Source organism: Centroberyx gerrardi, chromosome 4 (assembly GCF_048128805.1).
Source record: "Centroberyx gerrardi isolate f3 chromosome 4, fCenGer3.hap1.cur.20231027, whole genome shotgun sequence".
Lineage (NCBI taxonomy): Eukaryota > Metazoa > Chordata > Actinopteri > Beryciformes > Berycidae > Centroberyx > Centroberyx gerrardi.
The window spans coordinates 11458790-11481670 of record NC_136000.1 but is presented as its reverse complement, the minus strand read 5'-3'; the positions used below and the strand labels follow the sequence as shown (position 1 = coordinate 11481670).

The 22881-nt window shown below is 41.0% G+C and overlaps 2 protein-coding genes across 3 annotated transcripts; one reads left to right on the top strand and one right to left on the bottom strand.

The window, feature by feature from the left end:
- The first annotated feature begins 2630 nt into the window (after positions 1 to 2630).
- On the top strand, positions 2631 to 8401 carry LOC139910230 (ankyrin repeat and SOCS box protein 13). Its single transcript, XM_071897453.2, has 6 exons — positions 2631 to 2810; positions 4697 to 4896; positions 5677 to 5827; positions 6516 to 6650; positions 6865 to 7056; positions 7166 to 8401. Exons 1-6 carry the CDS (start codon positions 2768 to 2770, stop codon positions 7321 to 7323), a joined length of 879 nt encoding a protein of 292 aa, XP_071753554.1. The 5' UTR covers positions 2631 to 2767; the 3' UTR covers positions 7324 to 8401.
- A 4335-nt stretch (positions 8402 to 12736) lies between these two features.
- On the bottom strand, positions 12737 to 19534 carry LOC139910247 (neuroepithelial cell-transforming gene 1 protein-like). 2 transcript variants are annotated; one of them, XM_071897475.2, is made up of 12 exons: positions 19293 to 19534; positions 18126 to 18192; positions 17757 to 17816; positions 17358 to 17465; positions 17079 to 17246; positions 16914 to 16976; positions 16718 to 16814; positions 16533 to 16609; positions 15267 to 15524; positions 14880 to 15050; positions 14571 to 14757; positions 12737 to 13814 (listed from the first exon to the last, which is right to left on the bottom strand). In XM_071897475.2, the coding sequence occupies exons 1-12, from the start codon at positions 19436 to 19438 to the stop codon at positions 13486 to 13488; spliced, it is 1731 nt and encodes a 576-aa protein (XP_071753576.1). In that variant the 5' UTR covers positions 19439 to 19534; the 3' UTR covers positions 12737 to 13485. The 2 variants fall into 2 exon arrangements, with proteins under 2 accessions (XP_071753576.1, XP_071753578.1); XM_071897477.2 differs by lacking the exons at positions 18126 to 18192; positions 19293 to 19534 and adding an exon at positions 18007 to 18079.
- Positions 19535 to 22881: the final 3347 nt, after the last annotated feature.

The window sequence follows — 22881 nt, the reverse complement described above, 5'->3', positions numbered from 1 at the left end:
TTTCTGCACTTTGTTGATCTTTTCAAAAAAGTCCAAAAACCTCTTGGGCTGGTCGCTGTAGCTACTGCCACCTAGCCCACTGAGCTAGACCTCCAATCCAGCTGTAGCTGGAAGGTGACCGTCTAGACACCTGAGATGGAGCTGAATAATGTGCTCAACTGCTAAGTTGTGAGTGCTAAGTTTTACTGGTTGCCAGATATGTCATTCAAATGAGGGTAGGTAGTGTCATTAAGTTGCCAAGCACTCAGAATTCAGAAAGCAAATGCTCCAATCACAACACCTCATCAATAGTGACGCTCGCGCCGCAGGCAACAGCAAGGCCTCAAAAAGAGACTCCCGACTCCAGACTCAAAAAGAGTCAAAGAGTCTGGTTAGAACCAGGCAAATTGCCACCTGCTGCCACAGCCAAAAAAAATACACTATCCTAGATATTTTAAACAGACCTACATGTAGTGGACAAGACCATGTGATATGATAGTAGGCTAACTGGATAATGACTCAATGTTTTAGCCTACATTACTTGTTAAAGACAAAGCAGAGTTTGTAACTCATTACTCCCCAATAATAAGTATCATATAGGGATGAGAGAACATAGGGCTGGCCAAGGTGGGAATTTTGATAACATTACTAAAAGAGAGAGTCACACAGACATTTGCACAGCAGCATGGCTATGTTAATCAATACATTCAGGTCATACCCAATCCACTCAGAATAGTAATTCCAGCTACAAGGCTACCTGCCCATTATGCTTTGTTAAGGGGACTTCCAGGAGTATCATATTTAGCTGCACTAAGTGTTCCCAACCCTCAACGGCCACGTACACAGTGTTCCCAACTCTCCCAACATGAAAGGCAACATATGGCCTAACCTAATATGTGTAACGTGTATTCAATCCTAAAATTGAGATTGGTTAGCCTTTATTCCCAGAGCATTAAACTACACTGATCTACTTACAAAGCAAAACCACACTAACTACACATTTGGTCAAAACTGAGTTACGACCACTTTTGTGGTCAACAATATCTGTTTGGGATATTTTACAATATACAGAATGGAATATTTTATTGATTCCCATAGAAAAGTTTTTGTTTCCCTTCCTCCACAGGAGGATCAGAGGGCAGGACAGAGCTGCAGAACAGCTTCTCTGGAGCTGGTAGGGGTTCAGTGTTCAGTGCTCAATGACACTTCAGCAGGGCAGATGGTTGCTTCACTGACACGGGGCATCATGAACCTGGGTGTGTGCAGTTGAACGGCATTCTCCCTAGTCACTATGCCACCCTGTTTTACCTTGTGATGAGGTGTCCAGACTCAACTATGAGCCATTTTAGAGAGAATGGATTTTCAAAATTGCAGCAAGTCCAAAAGCAAGCAGGCAAACCACCTCTAAGTGCAGAATTGCAGTTTTTATCCATCTCACACACTGCCAGCTAACTTTTCAGCTAGTTTATGTTACTTGAAAAATGGTACTGTCCCCAGGGAAGATGATGCTGGAGCTCGCGTTGAAACGGTAAAGGTAAAGGGAAAACACAGCAATTCACAAAACACTTATTAGCAAGTGACATTTAACCTACGTGTAGATTGCTCATGCCAGGTAAAGTTAGCTAAGTTAGATAAAAGAACAATCATTCCTACCTGCGTCTTTGGTAGCTGGTCCGCTGTCTGTAATAAAACAGCAGTTATGCATTATGTTGTTTTACTAGTTCTCTGTGATCAAAACTGTATGTACTCCAATCGATAACAACGTCGAATCATTTCATCTCAACATTTTTAGCTGCGACCCGCAGCTCTATAGCGCGCTCTGTCGGTCGGTCGGTTGATTGGTTGGTCTACATAAATTTCCCCACGCGTGTACGCATGCGCTTACGCGGTCGCAGCTATTGCGAATTCGCGCTTGTTGAGAAACATAGCTCTTCTGGCCTTAAAGACCACTCAGCCAGTTTACTGCAACATAATTTTAGTCCCTCCAGTTTTCAAAGGGGGGAAAAAATCACAATCTGCAAGTCACCTGTATAAAAAAAATCTGAAGGTAGGAAAGAGGTTTGCGGCAATACTGTGTAGGTGTTAAAGCATTTTATTGCAAAAAAAAAAAAAAAAAAAAAAAAAAACCCACCTATATTTTCAAGGTGTTGCTAAATAAAATGATAATAAAATGATCAAAAATATAAGCTGCCATATTAACTGTGCAAAAACAAATGGCTTTAAAGGCTAAGGACAGTTATAGCCCACTGCACATAGATCATGTTATACCTGATTTGTGACTTTTCTATTTTTTTCCTGTGGCTCAGTCCATTTCCATTGATTCAACTCCTTTTCGAAAGATTCAGAGAAAGGGTAATAAATGCAGCAAGAATGTGTGATCCACCATGAGTTTACAAGCGCTTTTCAGTAAAGAATAGACTAATCTCTTCAACAATTCTAGGTCAAACTAATGGTTAGGGTTGATATCCACATAAAGATAATTATTCAGTACAGTTCTGTTGTCTAATTAGCATATAACAGGCTGTACTGCATATCAATTAAGGCAGTTTTGATGCTTTCATTTTACTGCTGTCTGCTGTAGGTCAGTCGCCTACATATCCCAGAATTCTCAGGTATTGTTTATTTTGTTTCCGCCGCCTGAACCTCAGCAGCCCTCGCAGAGCTCTAGCTAGGTAGCTGGCCATTCAACGCGTTTTGCAGCAATGCTGCCCTTGCTGTCTTTATTTTGTTGTTTCGAAATGAATCAAACCTGTGGTTAAGTCAAGAGAGAATAAGACGGTGTCATGAAATGGAGATCACTCGGGCCAGACCGTCCTTGTTTGGAGACATCGGTAAGTAACTTAGCTAACAGTTGGATGACAAACTCGTGTGTTGGCTGTAGCTAAAGAAGCATGATCACAATGTAAAATGGAGTAAAATCAATGATGAAGTGGGTACATAAAAAATGAATTGTAGCTTTCGTCCTTCGTCAACTGTATCTAAGTGCATACGGGTCAACGTTAGCTATGCTAACTAGAGTTGTTGTTGCTAGGTTAAGTAACTGTCGCAAGAAAGCGGAGGTTACGTTAGCTAGCAAGCTTTCCTAAAGTAGCTGACGTTAATTTGAGAGCATGGCAGCTAAGCTTGTTAGGCCAACCTAAGACACCTTGATACTTTTCTGTGTAATATCTGCAACACGCACTTGCAAGGTGTGTATTGCAGTTGGCTTTAGCACAGGTGTTCTGACAAACTGCTTCAGGATGAGCTACCAGTAGTTCATATAGTCAGACTAGTCTGACAAACTGAGCTTCTCACTCATAATGACCTACCCTAACAAAAATCTTTGTATATCAGCCTGTCAGGTCAAAAACATCCATCAGTCTTTGTTACTAAGTTACCTGTATAAATGTGGTTAAGCCTAGGGTAGCCAATCCTGTTGGGTAGGAAAGTGTCTCGGAATAGACTACTACCTGTAGGCTACTTCCCGAATTTCCCCAAGGGGATTAATAAAGTGATATCTTATAAATGTGGTAAAGCCTAGGGTAGCCCATCCTGTTGGGTAAGAAAGTGTGTCAGAATAGACTACTACCTGTGTAAATGTGGTAAAGACTATAGGGTAGGCCATCCTGTCCCATCAGAGTCACTCGGTTCTAGATCTTCTAGCTCGGTTTGTCAGAACAGCGGCTTCAGACAACAGAGAATCAATGGGATACAACGCCAAACCGAACTTTTCTATGCGATACTGAAAAATTACTGTACTTTTATTTTCAATATTACACTACATATAAATAACATACAATCAAAGTAGTAGGCTATGTTGCAACTACGTAGACATGTTAGAAGTTGTCCAAACATTGGCAGGATGTCATATTACATAGCCAGCTCACCTCATATTTTGACACACACCTTAAGAGTCTCCTCTAACACAGTCTGTACTGGCTGGCAAACAAGATGCCTTTAAAGATGTATTCATTTTGACGTGATAGCCATTTAAGTTTTTTTCCGTGAAGTCAAATGATCCCTGAAGGGGAGATTCTCTTTCTGCTTGCCCTCCTCCACAGGGAGTTCAGAGCTCAGGGTCCCTGGAGTGGAAATGATTCAATGTCTTGCTTGAGAGCATTTCAGCCGGCAGTATGCTTACTAACCCAAACCCAGGGCTTTCAGTTGAAGGACACTCCCTGCTCACTCCATCACATTTATAGGTTGTTGCAACTTTTGGACCAAGTTATCAAGTTCCTTGAGACAAAACACTAGATAAATACATTTTGAATGTTCCGTCAGGCTGACTTCTAAGAAGTCATCATATTTGCTTTTTGCAATAAAGTATATGTAAAGCTAACCACTGCTCCTTTCCAGCCCCTGGTTACTTTGCATGTTCTCAACTTGGTTATGAGTGGTAAGCAGCTAATTTACCTGAGGTAAATTATATACATTTTAAATATTGAAATACATCATGTTTTAGTCATGTAGCTGTTTAATGGCTTAATGTCTTTATTGCACATTGTCAATACCTGCTTAAAGATCAATCACCTGTGATCATGTGCACTCATGACTTACGAGGCCACATTGTATAAAAAGCTCTGCTCCATGGCTCATTGTCCCCATTTTCCAATTGAGACAAAGCAAGAGTGCATTATGGAGATAATTAAATCATATCCATCTGATGAAGACACCCTTTGCTAAGTTATCTTTCATATGAATGAAAATGGTACTCTTGTTGTGTTTCTCATGTTTGCAGCTCATGGTCTAGGATTCTGGACGGACCGGTCAGCAGTGCATGAGGCTGCCGCACAAGGCAGGGCGCTGCAGCTGCAGCAGCTGATCCGCGAAGGTGCAGCAGTTAACATTGTGGCTGTGGACTCCATCACCCCCCTGCATGAGGCGTGTATACAGGGACAGACCCAGTGTGTCAGACTGCTGCTGGATGCTGGTGCACAGGTGAGATAATGTCACAGCTAGGGATGGTTGACTTCAACCGACTAGTCGTTTGAACTCATAGGCTTATGTCCCTTAACAAAAACGGACCATTCAAGTGAACTGAAAGACTGAAAATTTGTGGAGGCTAAATCAATATGATTTGATCAGATGGGCCTACTTTTACTTACCACGGTATTTAGGCAATGCAATGTGGATTTTCAATAAATATGGGCATAATTTTATGCACATTTTTCATCTTCAAATTGAGCAAACATTTTAGTGTTTACTCATAATTTTGAATGAGATATATGTTAATATAAGATGGCAAAATGTAAAAGTATTAATGATAAGTCTATACCGTTACTAAGCCATGAGCTAGTTTCAGTGTGTTTTTGCAAATTGAGCGTAGGCCTACATTCAGTTTTTAAAATAGGAAACATGTTTTAATTGAAATTTAGATTAGCAGTATTTGAGTGTGTATGCATGTTGATGTGCGTGTGTGAATAAACATTATGAAATAGATCTCAAATTACACCATCTTGGCCTCTTTATTTTTTTAAGACTAGTAGGGTAGTCTGTTATATAACTTAAGTTTAATTGGCAGTATTATTAAACGTAATTCCCATCCCTAGTGACAGCTCTGCATGGAGGAGAATTGTGTGGACAGTGGTTGCCAGGATTGTTCCCACCACAAAAATGCCTCACAGAAGAATCAAGCCTAGTTGTTGCTGTTCTTGGCCGGCGATGATTTTGGTTGTGTGGGACATGGGTGTGATCTTATTCGGGCTCTGTGCCACACAGGTGGATGCGCGTAACATCGATGGCAGCACTCCGCTGTGTGATGCCTGTGCGGCCGGGAGTCTCGAATGTGTCAAGCTGCTCTTGGAGTATGGAGCGACAGTTAACCCTCCGCTGTTCACCTTCTCACCCCTTCATGAGGCTTGCATGGGAGGTGTGTCTTGTTACACTCCACGTACACAGAGATGTGTTGTGTTTCATGCATCTGTCTACCAAGATATATTTGCTTCACAGCCATTCATGATGTAGCAATGAAACGAACAACACAATGATAAGAGGGACTGTGAGACAAAACCTTATCCATATCTAGCACACGTTGCACTGGCTGTGATCACTCTGAGGCCATTAAAAGTTACAAGGGCTTCAGGATGTTGCAGTTTTGATTTGAAAGTTTAACTGAATATCACGAAAGTTTTAAACCGACATTTCTCAAACTGTGACTTGGGCACAGGAGTCCAATTATTGCACAGGATTAATGCTCAACACCACTTAGACACTATGCACTATCATTTTATAGCTCTATTTATATTACCTTTCCTATGACCTTTTCTGTATTATTTGCTTATTATTGCTTATTTTTTATTACCTTTCCTGTACTTCCTTGACATTGCTCTGTTAATTGCTGCTGTGGCACCCGAATTTCCCCTAGGGGATCAATAAAATGCTATCTTATCTTATCTTACCTTATCTTATCTCTATCTTGGTGTGGGTCCCTGGAATTCTGTTGTCCCTGCAGTATCAGGTCAATAGTATGCTGATCACCAAGACCAAAGCGTACATTTATGTTTTTTCTAAACTGTGATATAATTATTGCCTGTCTCTTTACATATGTTTTGTGATAGGTAATTCAGATTGTGTCCAACTCATGATTGATCAAGGAGCTTTCATGGAGGCCCATGACTGTCACTTTGGAACCCCGCTCCATGTAGCCTGTGCCAGGCAACACTATGACTGCGCCAAAGTACTCCTCAATGCAGGTGGGCCCATGTTTGTCTTCTGCAAACTATGAAAGTGGCTTTGCGCCCGTGATGTATGCCTTTATAAAAGTTGTTTTCTTGATGTTTACCGTAACTGATCATTTATTCCTTCATCAAGCCACTGTGGCATTTATACTTCATTTATAAGCAGGAATGCTGGCGACAACAGAGCTACTTCTCTCACTTAATACAGCTTTCTCTTTCTGTCCCCAAGGTGCAAATGTGAATGCTGCCAAGCTACATGAGACGGCCCTTCATCATGCAGCCAAAGCCAAGAACATCAGCTTGATTGACCTACTTGTGGAGTTTGGAGGGAGTGTGTATGCCAGGGATAACCTGGGCAAAAAACCTATCCACTACACCAACTCAGGATCTTCGTCTTATCTCTGCCTTGAGTTCTATGAGAGTGAGTTCATTTACAGTATATATAGTATGCGTTCTGTCACTGGAGGCATATAAAACATGGAGTGATTTAGTGCATTAAAATATCACCTGTAATGTTTTCTCTTCCTCAGATACGCCTCTCAGTCTCCAGCAGATCAGCAGAGTGGCTGTGAGGATGGCTCTCGGCACAAGAGCGCTTGAAGTTGTTTCCAAACTTGGCTTGCCCAATCGCATCATAAGCTTTCTTTCTTACATGCCACCTCCAGTTATTGAATTTCATCACCTATAACAAACTTCAGGTGCAGTCCTTAGAAGGCTTGATCAAAGAGACTGATTACTTTCGCTGGTTCTGCTATTCTGCCAGGAAGTCATATAACAGGATGTTAAATTTGGCAGAAGTGTAACACAAAAACTCTTGAAAATACTGCCAGACCATACAGAGATTTTATCAGCTTGAATATCCAAACTATAAAGGCTGGTTTAGCCAAACAAATTCATTTGATCATTCACTTTAATATGTAGAAATGTAAACTTTGTCTACTCATATTGGTCAAGTAAGTGTGAGTTCAGTAAGCCATTGTAACCCGGGAGCAATCTATGTTGACTAAGTATTTGAGTGTTTCGGTATGCAGCGGTTTGCGCACTGTGATTGTAGTACTGTATGTATTTGTAAATATTCCATGACTATTTATTTTTAATGTGAATATGTAAATAATTCAAATCTTCTGACTCAATTGAATTTGTGTAAATAAGTAGATAAATACAGGGCTATTTTAAAACAATCTAGTTCTGTGTTGTTGTCGTATGCACAGACTTTTAGAAGAAGTGTTTTTCAGGGAAGTGAAAATTTTTTCCCCGATCAAAAGACCTCTGTAAAAACCTATCAAACGGTCAAAGACTGGGACTTTTATGGAGTTTAAAATGCACTCAGAATTTCTGATATGCAAGTTGTCCTATAGATTTAACAAGATTTAACTTGTAAGTGATCCTGTTGTTTTGACTATTAGTAGGTCAAAGCTGATTTGCTACAACTAAAGTTTTAATGTGATACACTCAAAAATACATGAGAAATTGTTTAATGTTTAGAAATTAAGCACTCCAACTTACTTTGACTTGCTGGAAACAAGTGGAGTTTATAACAGTGTTATTGGACCCCAAACATCAAAATTCTACAAAAAGAAATAGAAGTGACTTTTTCACATCGTTAGCTAATTTTCCATACAATAATATGCACCTATTTAACAATAAATGCCAAATAAAATGTACAAAAAATGTTTTCTTGTGTTTTCGTATCAGAATCCCATTACATTTACTTCCTGTATCTTTAATGGTGACCTCATGCTGTACCAGTGGGTGTAAATAAAAATTCCAACCAATAAAACCATCACAGATTTTTTTTTAACAATGCTGCCCCTCCACCCCTCCCATCAAATAAAACTGCTGTTCTCCCTAACTGATATCCCATTGGTTTACAGTTTTGACTGATCCCTCCCCACATTATGTCCACCTACATATCCTGTTTCAACAGGAAATGCATCAAATTAAGGAAGCAAGATGCTCTCAAAATGCTGTTTCATTATCACTTCAAGGCTGTGGCCTGCGACACATATGGGCTTAAAAAGTCAGACAGCCTTAAAAGTTATGAAAACCTTGACCGCGGGTGACAGGCAACCAATGCAAGGATGCCAAAATTGGTGTAATGTGATCACTTTTCCTCTGAAGTCTTTATGTGGCATGTTGCACAATATTGAGTCCGACTACAGCTACAGTAATCAAGATGAGAAGACATGTTAAAACCTGAAATAAGAGATAAGAGACGCACCTGCACGCAGCAGATGAACTCATTCGCTTACTCCCACTCACACACAAACACACATATCAACATGAATAGGTGCACACAGATAGGGAAACAAGACAAACTAAATTCCCATCAACTTGAACTAGTGCTAACTAGTCAAACTTTCCCCTATGAAGTAATTGTACAAAGCTGAGGTTAACCAAATGATAGTGAAAATAAATAAGCCTGGATTTAAATACATGAGTAGAATTTGCCTCTAATCGCAGCAGGTAGACTTCCAAAGAAAGGGAGCGTGATGAATGTGGTGGTATATACGTATGGTGCGTCTGACAAATAGGATGGTGCAAGCTCATGTAATATTGTATATGTTAGCAGAAGCACCTTGAAGTCACATCTGGCTGAACTGCGAGCCAGTATGTGATTATTATTTAAAAATACACCCATATTATCAGCCTAAATGAAGAAGAGCCACGGAGAACTGCATCTCATGTAATTTAAGGCAGCGTACATTTGCCTGATTTGCCCAAATGAAATTCTGGTGTTGGGAATGGTCACTGGCAGGACATCTCTGCACCCAGGAAGTAACGAGTAGAAAACCATCTCCTAAACACCAGCGAACAACCACTCCGTTGAGAGAAAGCTGCGGTGCGTTTCATTAGTCGTTTCAACCGGCCCTCGTCGACTTCCCCTCGGCACTTCCCCATCGCCATCTTAAGTATCGTCCCATTACTCTGATAACTCAAATTAACTTTCTGAGATCGACCCTTCAAGGGCCGAGGGAGCGAGTCAACAACGATGTAGACTTCACAAGCGCATATTTCCCAGGATGCATTGTGATCGTCCGTCAATTCCGGTGCACGAACAGGTGATAAATATAAATGCAAGTAAACAAACAATATTTAGAGGATTTAGACATATTTATGAAATGAACTCATCTGCAATATTTCATTACTCATTGTTCTGTCATTTTTATTACTTATTCTTATTATTAATTATTAGGCCTGCTTAAGGGCAAGTGCATTCCATTTAAAATATTCTGCTCCCCCACGGACCCACGGACCCACGGACCCTGCCCCCCTGCTCTGCAAGTGGCCACCCGCATTACTTATGGTGCTACGTATTAAAGTGCCGAGGGGAAGTGAAGGAGGGCTGGTTAAATGGCTAATGAAACGCAGACTGGACTCACCAACCCTTCCACCCCCACCAGCCAGTAAGATGAAGAAATTTAGTTCACATGATTTCTGCATTTTGAAGTCCACAAAATTCAGTTACCTCTCACTGCAGTGGCGTAATTGTGTCTAAAACATTGGGGGGGGGGGGGGGGGGGGGGGGCAACTGAAGGTCAAGGGGCTGGGGGCCCGCGCATCCAAGCTGCTTATAAGGATTGCGCAATTGGGAAGGACAAGAAAGAGGAGAGAGTGTGACGGCCGCAGAAAAATGAGACTTAGAGGGAATTCTTCACACAAATACTTCAATTATTTCCTATCAGACATTGTTGGACAAAATGGACTACTTGGATAGCTTAACTCTATTCAAATACATGTATTATTTTTTATTTATTTTCTGAACTCAGCCACACAATTTCTCTAATTTCTCTTGTTGTTCGCCACTTTCATCCCGGTGCAGCTGGACCGGCTGGAGGCTTGGCGGCGTGTTTATGCTTCAAGACTGTTAGATAACATTTAGGCCTATATCACACAAACACACACACACACACACACACACACACACACACACACCTAAGAAGCATGTGACATCCAATTGCACATACATTTTGACTTATTTCACATACATTCGTACTGAAAAGGTAACGTAATAGGCAAAATATAATTTCAAATAATCCAAACTCATTTTTGGCATTCAATCGGCTTCACTTCGCCATTCTAACCGATTATGACATCATTGGATAGAGCTGGACTCTGCTCTACCAATCAGAGCCTGTCTCAGCTGCACTGATGACATCACAATCAGAATTCTGACATGTTCGCAGCAGCCCAGGCCATAAAAGGCCCCGCTTAAGGTCTTGAGCTTCATACCTTACTACGGTAAGGTATGCTCCCCAGGGTGCTGGTAAAGCTGATGCTTGAGGCTCTCTTTGGGAACCTTTTTACATGTCATTTCAGACCAGTAGCTATTGGACACTTGATGGGCGTGTTTGGAAACTTTCTCTTTAGTTTTTTTTTTTTCTAGTAAATTTTGATAGTTTGGACCAGGTGGTGTGGCGGCTAGCGAACGCAGTTCATTGAAGAGCTGGTGGTTGGTACAAAGAGGCGCGGTTCGTGTCCCACTGAAGCCAACCTGCCAGCCGCTCCAAAGGTGTGGTCTGGCGGTTAGCGACGGCAGTTCGTTGAAGAGGTGGTGGTTGGTACGAACAGACGCGGTTCGCCTACCGCTGAAGCAAGCCTGCGAGCCAAACGGTGGTCTGGCGGTCACAATTGAGGCGTGGTTTGCGTCCCGCTGAAGCCAACCTGCCAGCCGCTCCAAAGGTGTGGTCTGGCGGTCAGCGATGGCGGTTTGCTGAAGAGCTGCTGCTTGGTACGAAGAGACCCGGTTTCGTTGAAGAACTGATGGTTGGTACAAAGAGACGCAAACCCGCCACCCAGTCCAAACTATCAAAATTAACTAGAAAAAAAAAATACAAACGTATAGGGTTGTAGGCCCTTGTCAAAGTCCACAGTAAGAGTTTTACCAGGGGCTCCAGGGAATGTGCTGGGTGCTGCTGCAGCAGTACTTTTAAGCCAGGTGGTATTAGTCAGTACGCCTATGTCTCTTCTCCTCCTGGAGCTGCTTCCAGGGTGAAGGGGGGAAACCTTTGTCATATCTGAGGACTGTCCCGCTCCAGGGCAGAGTGGATTCAATGACTGCATCCACTTTATTAGCTCTTTGTGCAGCTTTATTTATTTTTGTTTCTTAAGAACCTTGATTTCCTAATGACACTCCATTAAACGGTCCTTTTGTTTAATTTACCGTATAGATTTTAAACACTGGATTATAGTCCTCCACATAAAAAAAGGAGGTACATCTCCTTTCCTCTACTTTTGAGAGGAAAGGAGATGCAGCAGAAGTGGACAATCACAGGTTTCGCAACGATGAGCGTGACAGGAAACTCACCCAACAACCACCAGCAGAATAAGAGAGATGTAAATCTAGTTTATCTAGTTATCTAGATGTATCTAGTTTTACAGGCATATCAAGTCAACGTTTCAATGCAGATCCATTCGCAGCCTCCTCTTCACTCTTCATAAAGCCCTTGTAGGCCATCATCAGCATTGACTGGAGGGCAGCTTAAGCCCACATGATATTACACAAACAAATATAAGTATACTCTTACCAAGCCATGATTTAGCATTTGATAATAAGGACTAAGAAGGATTAAAATGAGTCAAACTCACATAGTATAGAGTATAGTGTGATTGAGCCAAACTGGAAGATGTTTGTCAAGACATTAATACAATAATGCAAATATAGTAGGTTATGTTATAAATTTATGAATCATTACTTTCATCATTACATCATACCTTTTATTTTGTCCGTAATTTTTGCTGTTTGAAGACAGTATGTCAGATTAATGGAAAACATTTAAATCAACAAATGGAGTAAATTATATCTAGGTCAAGTTTTTAACATTACGTGGAAATTAGTGAGTTTTCCTAAGCTTCCTGTGTATGCCTGACGTATGTTGCAATGGGTTAATGTTCAACACTTATCTGGAGGCTGTAAAGGGAAGTGAGCAGTCTACATGATTTAGTGACTCAGTGGGGTCGAAGTGCGATTGAGAGGATGTTGCCGAGAGGATTAACATGCAAGTTTGCAGTCGATCATACCCAGGAAATGAAATCACTCATGATTCAAAGTACAGATTACAAGATGTTTTTTTTAATTTTCATTTAACATCTTTTCACCACATACAACTAGATCTATTTCAGTCATTTTTTTAAAGAAATGTTTTTGCCTCATCGAATCCCAGGTCTGTCAGTTCTCACTAGTGTTCTGCTCATCATCTCATATCTAGATCTGAAAGGAACTTACTGTTTCTCACATCACTAAACGGTGCTTCCTCCACTGCGCATCACAACCCCTACAGCTGAACTGTCACATTAAGTTCTTGTTCCCCTTATCTTGAAAGATACACTTCAACTGACAATTTTGTGCATGCTGTCTATGTGATAGATACACCATGTACAGACATTTTCGATTACAAAAAAAACTGAGAATCTGAAGAATCACTGTGTTGAGTTTGGAATCAACAATGAAACAAATTCTTAAGAGCTACAGGTGGTATAAAAAATTTAATTGTTTTAACTTACGAAAACACTTAAAACCCTAATTCCACACACATTTTACTGCTGTAAACATACAATTCAGTCACATTGGCACATCTCACTTTTTTGTAAACTAAATACACCTTCTTAATGAGATAAGACTAAAATTTGATATACAGCTGGACGGAAGTGATTGGATAGGTTTTTTTGCTGCTGCTACAAAGACACCGACTTATTGTCAACGGCTTGTTGCTGAGCAAAAGCACTAAAACAGTGGTTGCATGGAGATGCATTGGCATACCCACATGACCCAAGTCCAGGACAAATTTCCACATGCACTGTCCATGTGCCTGTCTGAGAAGACCCCACAGCCGCTGCTCCGGCTGACTGTCTACACCCCAGTTTCCTTCCTCTTTAGCGAGCCACGGAACTTCTTATCCAGTCTGGTCTTGGAGTGCGTCCGGAGGCCGAGTCCAGCGCCCGAGACATGGGGACAGTTCTCATCCGCCTCTTCGTCATAGATGCCGTTTGAGATAGTTGAGGAGCGCCGCTTGGCTCTGACGGCTTCTTCCTGAACCCTGAGTGGAGCCGCCTGGTGCTGGGCCATTGCACTGCGTAGGCAGTTGAGCCATTGCTGCTTGTGGTAGATGTCATTGACCTGCAGGGTGTGGGACTGGCCGTGGGACGGATCCACAGAGCTCACACGGAATATATTCTTAGCTAAAGGCAAAGGAACACAGTCGGTTAATAAAAAAGACTCTCCTAGTGGCGTGAACAGATACCGTTTCCATAACATACATTTGTTTGCACTGTCTTTACGTACAGACTGTGCAGAGCAGCACGCAAGGTTTATCTGCATTTGACAAGTTGTCCAACAAGGACAGATGAGTGTCTCATAGCCGTGGTTTTGGGATTTCCCGAATTATATGAACAAAGATCTGTATGGGCTTTATTATCTAGTTTCCCTCCAATGAAGTACTATTATGGAGGGAAAATGATTTATTTATTTTATTTAACATTTAATATTTTGGTATGGATATTCAACAATAAATGTTGAATCTTAATGTTTTGTGTATGACTTTATTACCATGCAATGTTAATTTATATTTAATATTTATTTATATGTATTACTACTTTTGCTGACATTTTGACAACATCCGGTTTAGTTGACGCATGTCTTTATAATGCAAAAGTAGGATACATCCAACACATGCAACACTTGCAACTGCAATGCAAACCTCATGCAGTAACGCAACAGAAACAGAGTCTCCCATTCGGAATGAATGAATTTCCAGTAGAAGGCAAGAGATCAGTGTGTTCACCACGCAAGGTTGCAAAGTCATTACTAGTATATAGAAACCTTTCAATGTTAGCTCCTTCAAATTGTAAAACAGATCTGTTGCATCAAAACAGAAAAGGGCACCGCTGAGCCACTACAGACACTCTGGCTGCAGGTAAGGCGCAGATTCAACCCACCTTTCTCCCCATTGGTGAAAGCCCCTCTGAAGGAACCCCCCATGCGGATCTCTCCATCCTGCAGGTCCTCTAGAGCCAAGTCCCGGACCGGGATGGGCTGCCGGTACACCTGGAAGCAGCTCCTCTCATTACGAGTCACCGGCCGGGTCAGAACCAACAGCTCAGAGAAGAGGAACACATGCAGCTTCTGCGGTGCAACATCAAAATAGAGAATGAGATTATGTATATTTATATAAACATATATAATACATGAATTATGTATGTAATTATGTATAGATGCACATGATGGAGGATAACCCTAATTCTCACCGAGCCACTCTTGTTCCGCAGCTCACCATGACACAGAAGGGTCTTACAGTTGTCTATGAGAGGGTCCCGCTGCTTATCATCCAGGTACTCCAGCTTGTCTATATAGTACTGGCACTCTGACTCCCCTTTCCTCATGTTGATGTCAGACAGAACTCCCTGGATTATTGTAATCTGGACAATTAAAAGGATTGTTATCAGTTGTCTATTTGGCAAACATACAAGAAGATAATAACCAGTGAAATGTGCTGTTACTACAAAAACAGTATATTATCATTGATTAATTTATAACATTTTAAGCTACAGCCATGTCATTTATCAGTCTCAATGGCTCAATGTAAATAACAACACTGTGTGTGACTGCAACAATCAGTAACATAGATGTCATACTGCTCTCTCCAGATTGGCTACGTCTGGGTGATCAGGAGGAGTGTGTCTGAGGATCTCTCGCAGCAGCAGTGGATATTTCACCAAGCGTGAACGCGGGATATCCAGGAAGCTCCAGAGGTCCAACTTCCTGCTGAAGGGCGACTCAAGGCAGCGCTGCAGGAAGTCCTGTACCCGCCTGTCCTGCTTCTTCTGGTCCAGCAGGGCTTTGGCTGCCAGCTGGTTGCTGCAGTAGTCCTTGTAAGCATTCAGACCAGGCAACTGAGAAGACACAGTGACAATTAGGGCTGAAAGATATTGACAAAAAAATCTAATTGCGATTATTTGACAGGATACTGTAATTGCGATTTAAACTGCGATTAATATCACAAGTTTTTCTTGTCATACATTTTTTAGAACTTTAAAATTGCTTAAAGAAAAGTGATTTTGTTAAAAAAAAAAAAAAAAAAGATGTCAGTGTGCAGGATTTGCTGACTTTGAGTATGATGAAAGGTACCAATATCCTACTATCCTACTATAGAATGAGGAAATCTCTGTCTGTCTGTCTGTCCGCATCCATTTTGCTCCTCAACGGGTTGGCCAATCAATCTCAAACTGCACATGGGCATTGAGCATTGGCATAGGCAGGGACTGACGGAGCAGATTTTTCCATTTTCCCAAATTTACGCTGTTTTTGCGCCTTTTTAGCAAGTCTGCGCAGAGTTGTGGCGCGCGCATCCCCGGAAGTCTGTACGTAGTTGTGGAGCGCGCATCACCAGGTATCTGTGCAGAGCATGGTGCGGAGTTGTGGCGCCCGCATCCCTGGAAGTCTGCACGTAGTTGTGGCGCGCGCATCCCCGGTTATCTGCGTGGAGTTGTGGCACGCGCATCCCTGGAAGTCTGCACGTAGTTGTGGCACGCGCATCCCCGGTTATTTGTGCGGAGTTGTGGCACGCGCATCCCCGGGTAGGGACTAGTTATACTTGATTCATGGACCAACGACTACCTGCAGCTCTAAAATGCCTTGTTTATTAGTCCATTTGGGATGTCCCTCTCTTTAGCAATTAATTGCAGCCTCTGCGATTTGGAAATTGCAATAGTTCATATTGTGATTTTGATTTTTTTTTTTTTTTTTTTAAATTGGTCAGCTCTAGTTACAATTATTCCCTGTACATGCTGAAATTGTGTCCACATACTATTTTCTGACAGAATTTTAGAATGTTATGCCTGTGTGATAAACATAAAACGAATATGTTCTCGTAATGTGCTGCGTTTGTGTGCCGTACATACCCAGTCTATTACTATCTGTCCAATCTGACCCACTGTCCCATTGGGGCCAGTTCCCTCTGTCAGCTTCGTCAGTAGGTCTACAGAGACAAAAGCACACACATGATCACAAACCCCTGTGAACAAGCACAAATGAACAGGTAACAACTGGAGCAGTGTGACTCCTAGACTGGGTAGTGATGGCTTACCCTCATGCAGGGGGATGTACGCATCCAGGTCCCCAAAAATGTGAGTCAGTTCCTCCTCAGTCATGATGAAAAGCTTTAGCATGGGATCATGGTATGCCTGAATGTATGCAAAGCAGCAATATGAGTGCCAAAGGGTGGACAAAGGGAGCATTAATATTTTAATTCTTCTGTCTAATTTTAAATTTAATATTCTAACCTTTCGTGCAAGTTGGAGATCCTCGATGAGATCTTGCTCTCCTCTGTAAAGCTCATAAATTGCCTGGAGAGAAATATTAAAAGAGAAATATAATCATTATTTTTCTGTGCTCTGTGCACTTTTAAGCTCACTGTATGAGGGCTAAAAACAACCGAACTGCACAACCTCTTGTCTCTTGATCTCTTTGGTGGAGAATGTACTCTTCTGATGGACATCCAGCGTCTCGGACCACAGTGTGCTGTTTCTGCGTTTAGTGGGAGTGGGGCCTGCTGCCTTGCTGCTGGCTTTGAGGGAAATCCCCGGTGACTTGCTATCACCGCGTAACGACATTGACTAGGGAACACAATTTGAATTGTTTTATAATCAGACACAATGGAGAGAAAGTATACTTATTTAAAGTAGTTGATGGTAAACTTGTTAGACTCAGTGTCGAGGGAAATGTACCTGGATGGTCTGGCCGAAGCGCCGAACTGCCCCATTCTTTGAAGGAGAGATCAAGTTGGCCAGGGATGAGACCTTGGCCAGCGGTCGCACACGCTTGTTACTAGGTTCCTGGAAATCAAAGAAACAAACTGTTTTCAGTCCCACTTGATTGAGGTAAGACTGAGTGCATGACTAGGGACAAACCGGCTCAGATTAATTTTCTTCACTCTCACGCCTTCAGACATGCACTTGCACCGTCAGTCTGAGGAGAGCGGGATTATCCTGACCTCATAACACCCAGAGCGCTCATGGCCGTCTGCTGCTAGAACCTGAGTCATGCTGAGGGATTTAAGTTTCTCGTCAGGACACATTCAAGGGTGCTGGACTGAGGGACAGAGAGGAGGCTGACGTGACTCTCACCTTAAGGTCAAAGCTGGACAGGCTGACTGTGTCATCGTCCTTCTCTTTGCGTTTTCTCTTCTGTGGCAAAGTAACAACACACACCGGTTACTAAGTCAGATGAGCTTTCAAATAAGAGATTTGCAGCAAGGTCTAATAATATAAATTTCATAATCACTGTCATACCCCCCAAAAATTAAACTACCACTACTATGACTAGTAATAATAATAATAATAATAATAATAATAATAATGTTGATTAATAAATCACATGAGAATTCCTTATGACAGTCATGACATTATTTTCATCCAATACACAAATAGATAATGTGCGAGGGCTGATTCTCTGAAGTCTAACATGTTGGCATTATGTTGTCAATAGTGACTCACTAGACTGAAGTCCCATGGTGTCCCTGGAGTGAGGAAGGTGAAGGAGCTGCCTCTCTGCAGTGGAGGTCTACAGGAGATGAGGCAGGTCAGGGAAATAAGTAATGGCCGTCCACAATGAAAACTGGGTTTATTCACTTGTAGGCTAGTGATAGCCTAATTTAAATCAAACTCATCTACGGGTAACTAATTCTTTGTAACTAGCTTATGATAATATATTCAATCAGATTTGAATGGTGAAGGTAGAGAGACAGGGAAAACACTGTTTTCCATAACATTAGCCCCAAAATCTATAGGGACTGCATTACAATCTGTCAATAATATGGATGTCATCTCCCCTATACTTCAAATAAGATAAGCATCTGACTAGTTTTGAGATTTGAGTGATTATGAGGAGCTGGACTGGTTTCTGTTGCTACAGGGGGAAAGGTGTAGGGTTCCCACACCTTTTCACTGATTAAATTCCAAAACGTTTCCATGACTTCTCCATAACCCCTTTTCAAATTTCCATTACCAAATTTCAATGAGATTGAATTAAAATATCATAAAATGTTAAAGGTACTTTTCAGGTGGAATTTGATGCATAACGTAGCCTAATTGTAATGCATACTGTGCATTATGATTGAATGTATTTTATTTGTTTAACAGTCTTTTATTTGATTCATAATGTTTAGCCTAATTTATAATGTTTAGCAAGTCAAGACAACACCTCTCTTAGAAGTGGAATTTCATGCAATTTAATGGAATTCAATTCTGTTTCCTGTCATTCCAATTCCATTCCAGTTCTGTTTCCTTACAGCTGGGTGCAATTCCAACTCCAGAAATTAAATTGGAATTTACCATGCATTCTCAACTCAATTAATTAATGACTCCAACCCTGAAAGTCAGTTAACGTTACAGTGACAAAACAAAGCAGTTACAGAGACAGTAACAATGTCTTCTTCTTGGTAAACGTAGAGAGGCTGCTGCTAAGGCCAAGGACGGTCACACTGCTGCACATCCCACTATAACGTTACTGGTAAATAACGTTACAGTTTCCAGCACTGCCCCTGTCAGTTAGCTAACCGGCTAATCATAACAATAAAGCAGCTCGGGGTGGCTAAACTCTCGCTATATCGCTAAGGGAGCTGCCAAAATAAACATTTTTCATATTTGTAGACACAAACGTACTTTTTGGAGTTGTTTCTCCGTGCTGTTTCAGGAGACGGCTCCGCCGCACTGATAATACTGGTGGTGGATGTCCTCGATGGCACCCTGCGAAGTCTCTGCTTTTTGTTCTCCGTCGCGCTTCCAATAACTTCCTCGGTTTCTTCCATTTTGTGGTGGGCTCCCTTTTAAAAACAGTTATACTACAACTGCAATATAGCTAAACAATCAAGACAGAGTCGATGTGTCTGGAAACTGGCCCGACATGTACAAAGAAAACAGAGGGTCGATGACAACAACTGCACAAACACAATCGAAACGACGACAACGACGGCGGAAGTTTGAATATGGCGGATTCTTGAAAACGGACCAATGAGGAGACGGCTCGGGGCACTTGTTACTAGGATACCGTGAGGTGGGAGGGGCTAGCGAGACATTTGTAAAGCATGGGGATTGAGGAGAAAGAATTCAACTGTGTATCTACATAACTCCAAGTAGATATGATTTATAAATAACTGTTATCAGCGAATGACTGAATTTCACTACATTGCAGAAAATCCAGCCAATCTTTTCAGTGTAAACATTGGAAAATATGTATAAAGTCTGTGTGGGACGGTGAGATTGAGCAAGGGATATGCTATCAAATTCGTGCATGAGACAGATCAGCGTAATCTCTATATTTCCTTGCCCCAAACAGTCATGATAACATATTTTGAATGGGAGTGATGTTGCTCATGCAGGAGAAAAATTCCTCTATAACCACTGTTTTATTAACTATCCCCAAAAGAGAGAAAGAATAAAATAGTGTTTGCATTTTCTGAAGAAAATGTGAGTGTGCTTTCTGAATGCAAAAAGTAGGCCAATGAAGTATGGAAGTGGAATAGTAGAACAGAATTAGAATGAAATTTAATGTGAAAACTGACTAATGGATGTGTCTGATGTCTTAACCATCACATTATTTATAGCTTCTAGAACGAAAACAGTGAAAAAAAGGGCTTCTTAAGCCTTTAATCTACTTATAAGTCTGAGTAATTAATAAGTTTAATTGAGTTTTTAGGCCTATCACTATAGCAGTAGTGTTTCTGAGACAGATTTTAGTTGGTCATGAGCAGCTCAAATCAATAATATAATTGAAACTACCACAATTTACAATTTCTTGTCAACACTTAAAGGGAGATTGATTGCACAAATCCTCACAGTCTAATATGAAATGTCAGTGTTCATGAGCCAACATGGAGGGATCAAAGGATACAACTATGTGTAAGATTGCAGAGAACATACAGTATGTGAAAAATGTCTCATTTGAATTCATAAACTTGTTTGTGCTCAGAGACAGAAATGTAAATATTATGAATATGAATATTACCCTTATGAATGTTACATCAGAATGCCTGCCTGTAACTTTTTATTTTTTATTTTTTTGCATCTGACGCATATTACATTTGACATCTACAATTCAGATACAATTTTGAATTGATTATAAAGGGGAAAAAAGTATATAAAATGTAATATATTGGATGCAAACCACACTGAGATTAATTTCCGTCCAAATTTCTTGGCTCAAACCCTGCATCAAACTGTTCAACTGTTCATCAAGAATAAACAATGAGTTTAAGGGAAGACAAGTTGGCGCTGTAACCATAAACCATAAACCATCAGTTTTTACATTGTTGTACAGTTCAGGATTATGCTCTAGAGCAGTGGTTCTCAACCTAGGGGTCAGGACCCCCCAGGGGATCGCTAAATCATTTTATTTGGGGGGGGATATGTGAGATGATTTATGGGATAGGAAAAACACATTTCTACGATACAGATTTATTATTAGTCTATTTCTTTGTGGCTTTTCTCTATTTTTTGTTTTTTTTTCTTGAGAGATTTTGAATAGTTTTAAGCCTCTATGACTCTGATAATCAAATGGAACAACCTGAAAAGACAAAATCATTCTAGGTAGCCTGTAACGGGGGTTGCGAGTAGGCATTACTTCATTAAGGGGTCACGAGTCAAAAAGGTCGAGAACTAAACTGAGATTAATTTCCATCCAAATTTCTTGGCTCAAACCCTGCATCAAACTGTTCAACTGTTCATCAAGAATAAACAATGAGTTTAAAGGAAGACAAGTTGGCGCTATGCCATAAAACCATCAGTTTAATAATTTACATTGTTGTACAGGTCAGGATTATGCTCTAGAGGCACACTGCCATACCTTCGCGCGACCTGACCATCAGTCACACGGGACACGATGGGTCCTTGGACCCTATAGCTCCGTCCTTCATGAGCACATCATCACCATCCGTTCCACTTTAATCAGGATACCTGTCAGTCACATGAAATACGGCGCCTGACATCACTACAGGAGCGTCTTTATAAAGCCAGGTAGCGGAGGGCAAATACAACGGCCACCAAGGCACTTTGTAGGCCGGGACAGGCAGCTTCATGATGGCTGATATCATGTGGTTTTGTGAGGAGCTGTTAAGGAGAAGTCACACAATCTGTGGTGGCACAAGTTCATGGTCAGCAACAAAGATGTCAAAGTACAAAAAAAAACAAAAACAGATGAACACATGGGTATATATTTTGAGTCATTTATTTGACTTTTCAGTGACAACTTTAAGGTGATGACACTTCAAAAAATGTTATATAAACATCAGAGTGTCTGATAATAAAAGCAGTATCTGTATCTGTATCTGCTATAAAATAACTTTTATGTCCAATTTTGCACAAGCACATTGACGTCAAACTTGTTTAATTTTGAGACACAGTTCAGTGATTGACTGTGAGTTAGCTTAGAGCAACAGATGGTTTGATCTCCAGTCATTATAATTGATTTCAGATGGTGCTAGAAAGCCTTGAGTGCTCTTGGAGCCAGAAGAAACAAGGCAGTCCTCTCCACAAGGGTGGCAGGGCAGGGAGGAGTGAAATGAAGGAGGCCAGAGAAATGTAGTTAGCATGGAAACGATTTATTGTGTAAATAAACAAATATTATACCTGTGTCAGGTGCCGTGACATTAATTAAAGACATAACAAACACAGACATAATCATTTTTGGATGTTTTTTAATCCATCATAACAAAAAGTATAGGTTACTCCAATATTTACAAATAACCTCTAAAAACTGTAATGTAAAACTAAGGATGATGTAAAACACGTGTTCAGCTGTCACATACTGTCTCTCCTTTTGTTTAAAGCTGAGACAATAAATTTCAGAGTGAAATTTATATATCCAGTCGAATGAATCACTATGTAAACACATTGAAATCTGACTAGTGAGATTATATAAAGCCAGTAATGAGATGGACAGTGCATCAATAGGGGGTGCCATACTCCTGTCATGAATTCGGCCTTCAACTTTAGAAATGGTTTACACAATACTCAGGTAGAGCTCATGGGAACTGAATTCACAGAGAGGCTAAGGTGGATTCATGATTTATGCGTCAACAGGCCGGTGGGAGGTGCACAGAGGGAGCTACAAGAAAGCAGGAATAACAAGAAGCAGGACAGCAGCTGTAGCCGGTTTAGTGAATGAAACTCAGAGCAGGAGAGCACAGCAATTTATACAAATATGACCTACTTTTTTGGCATTACAAGAACGTATCATGTTTCACTTTTTTCTTCC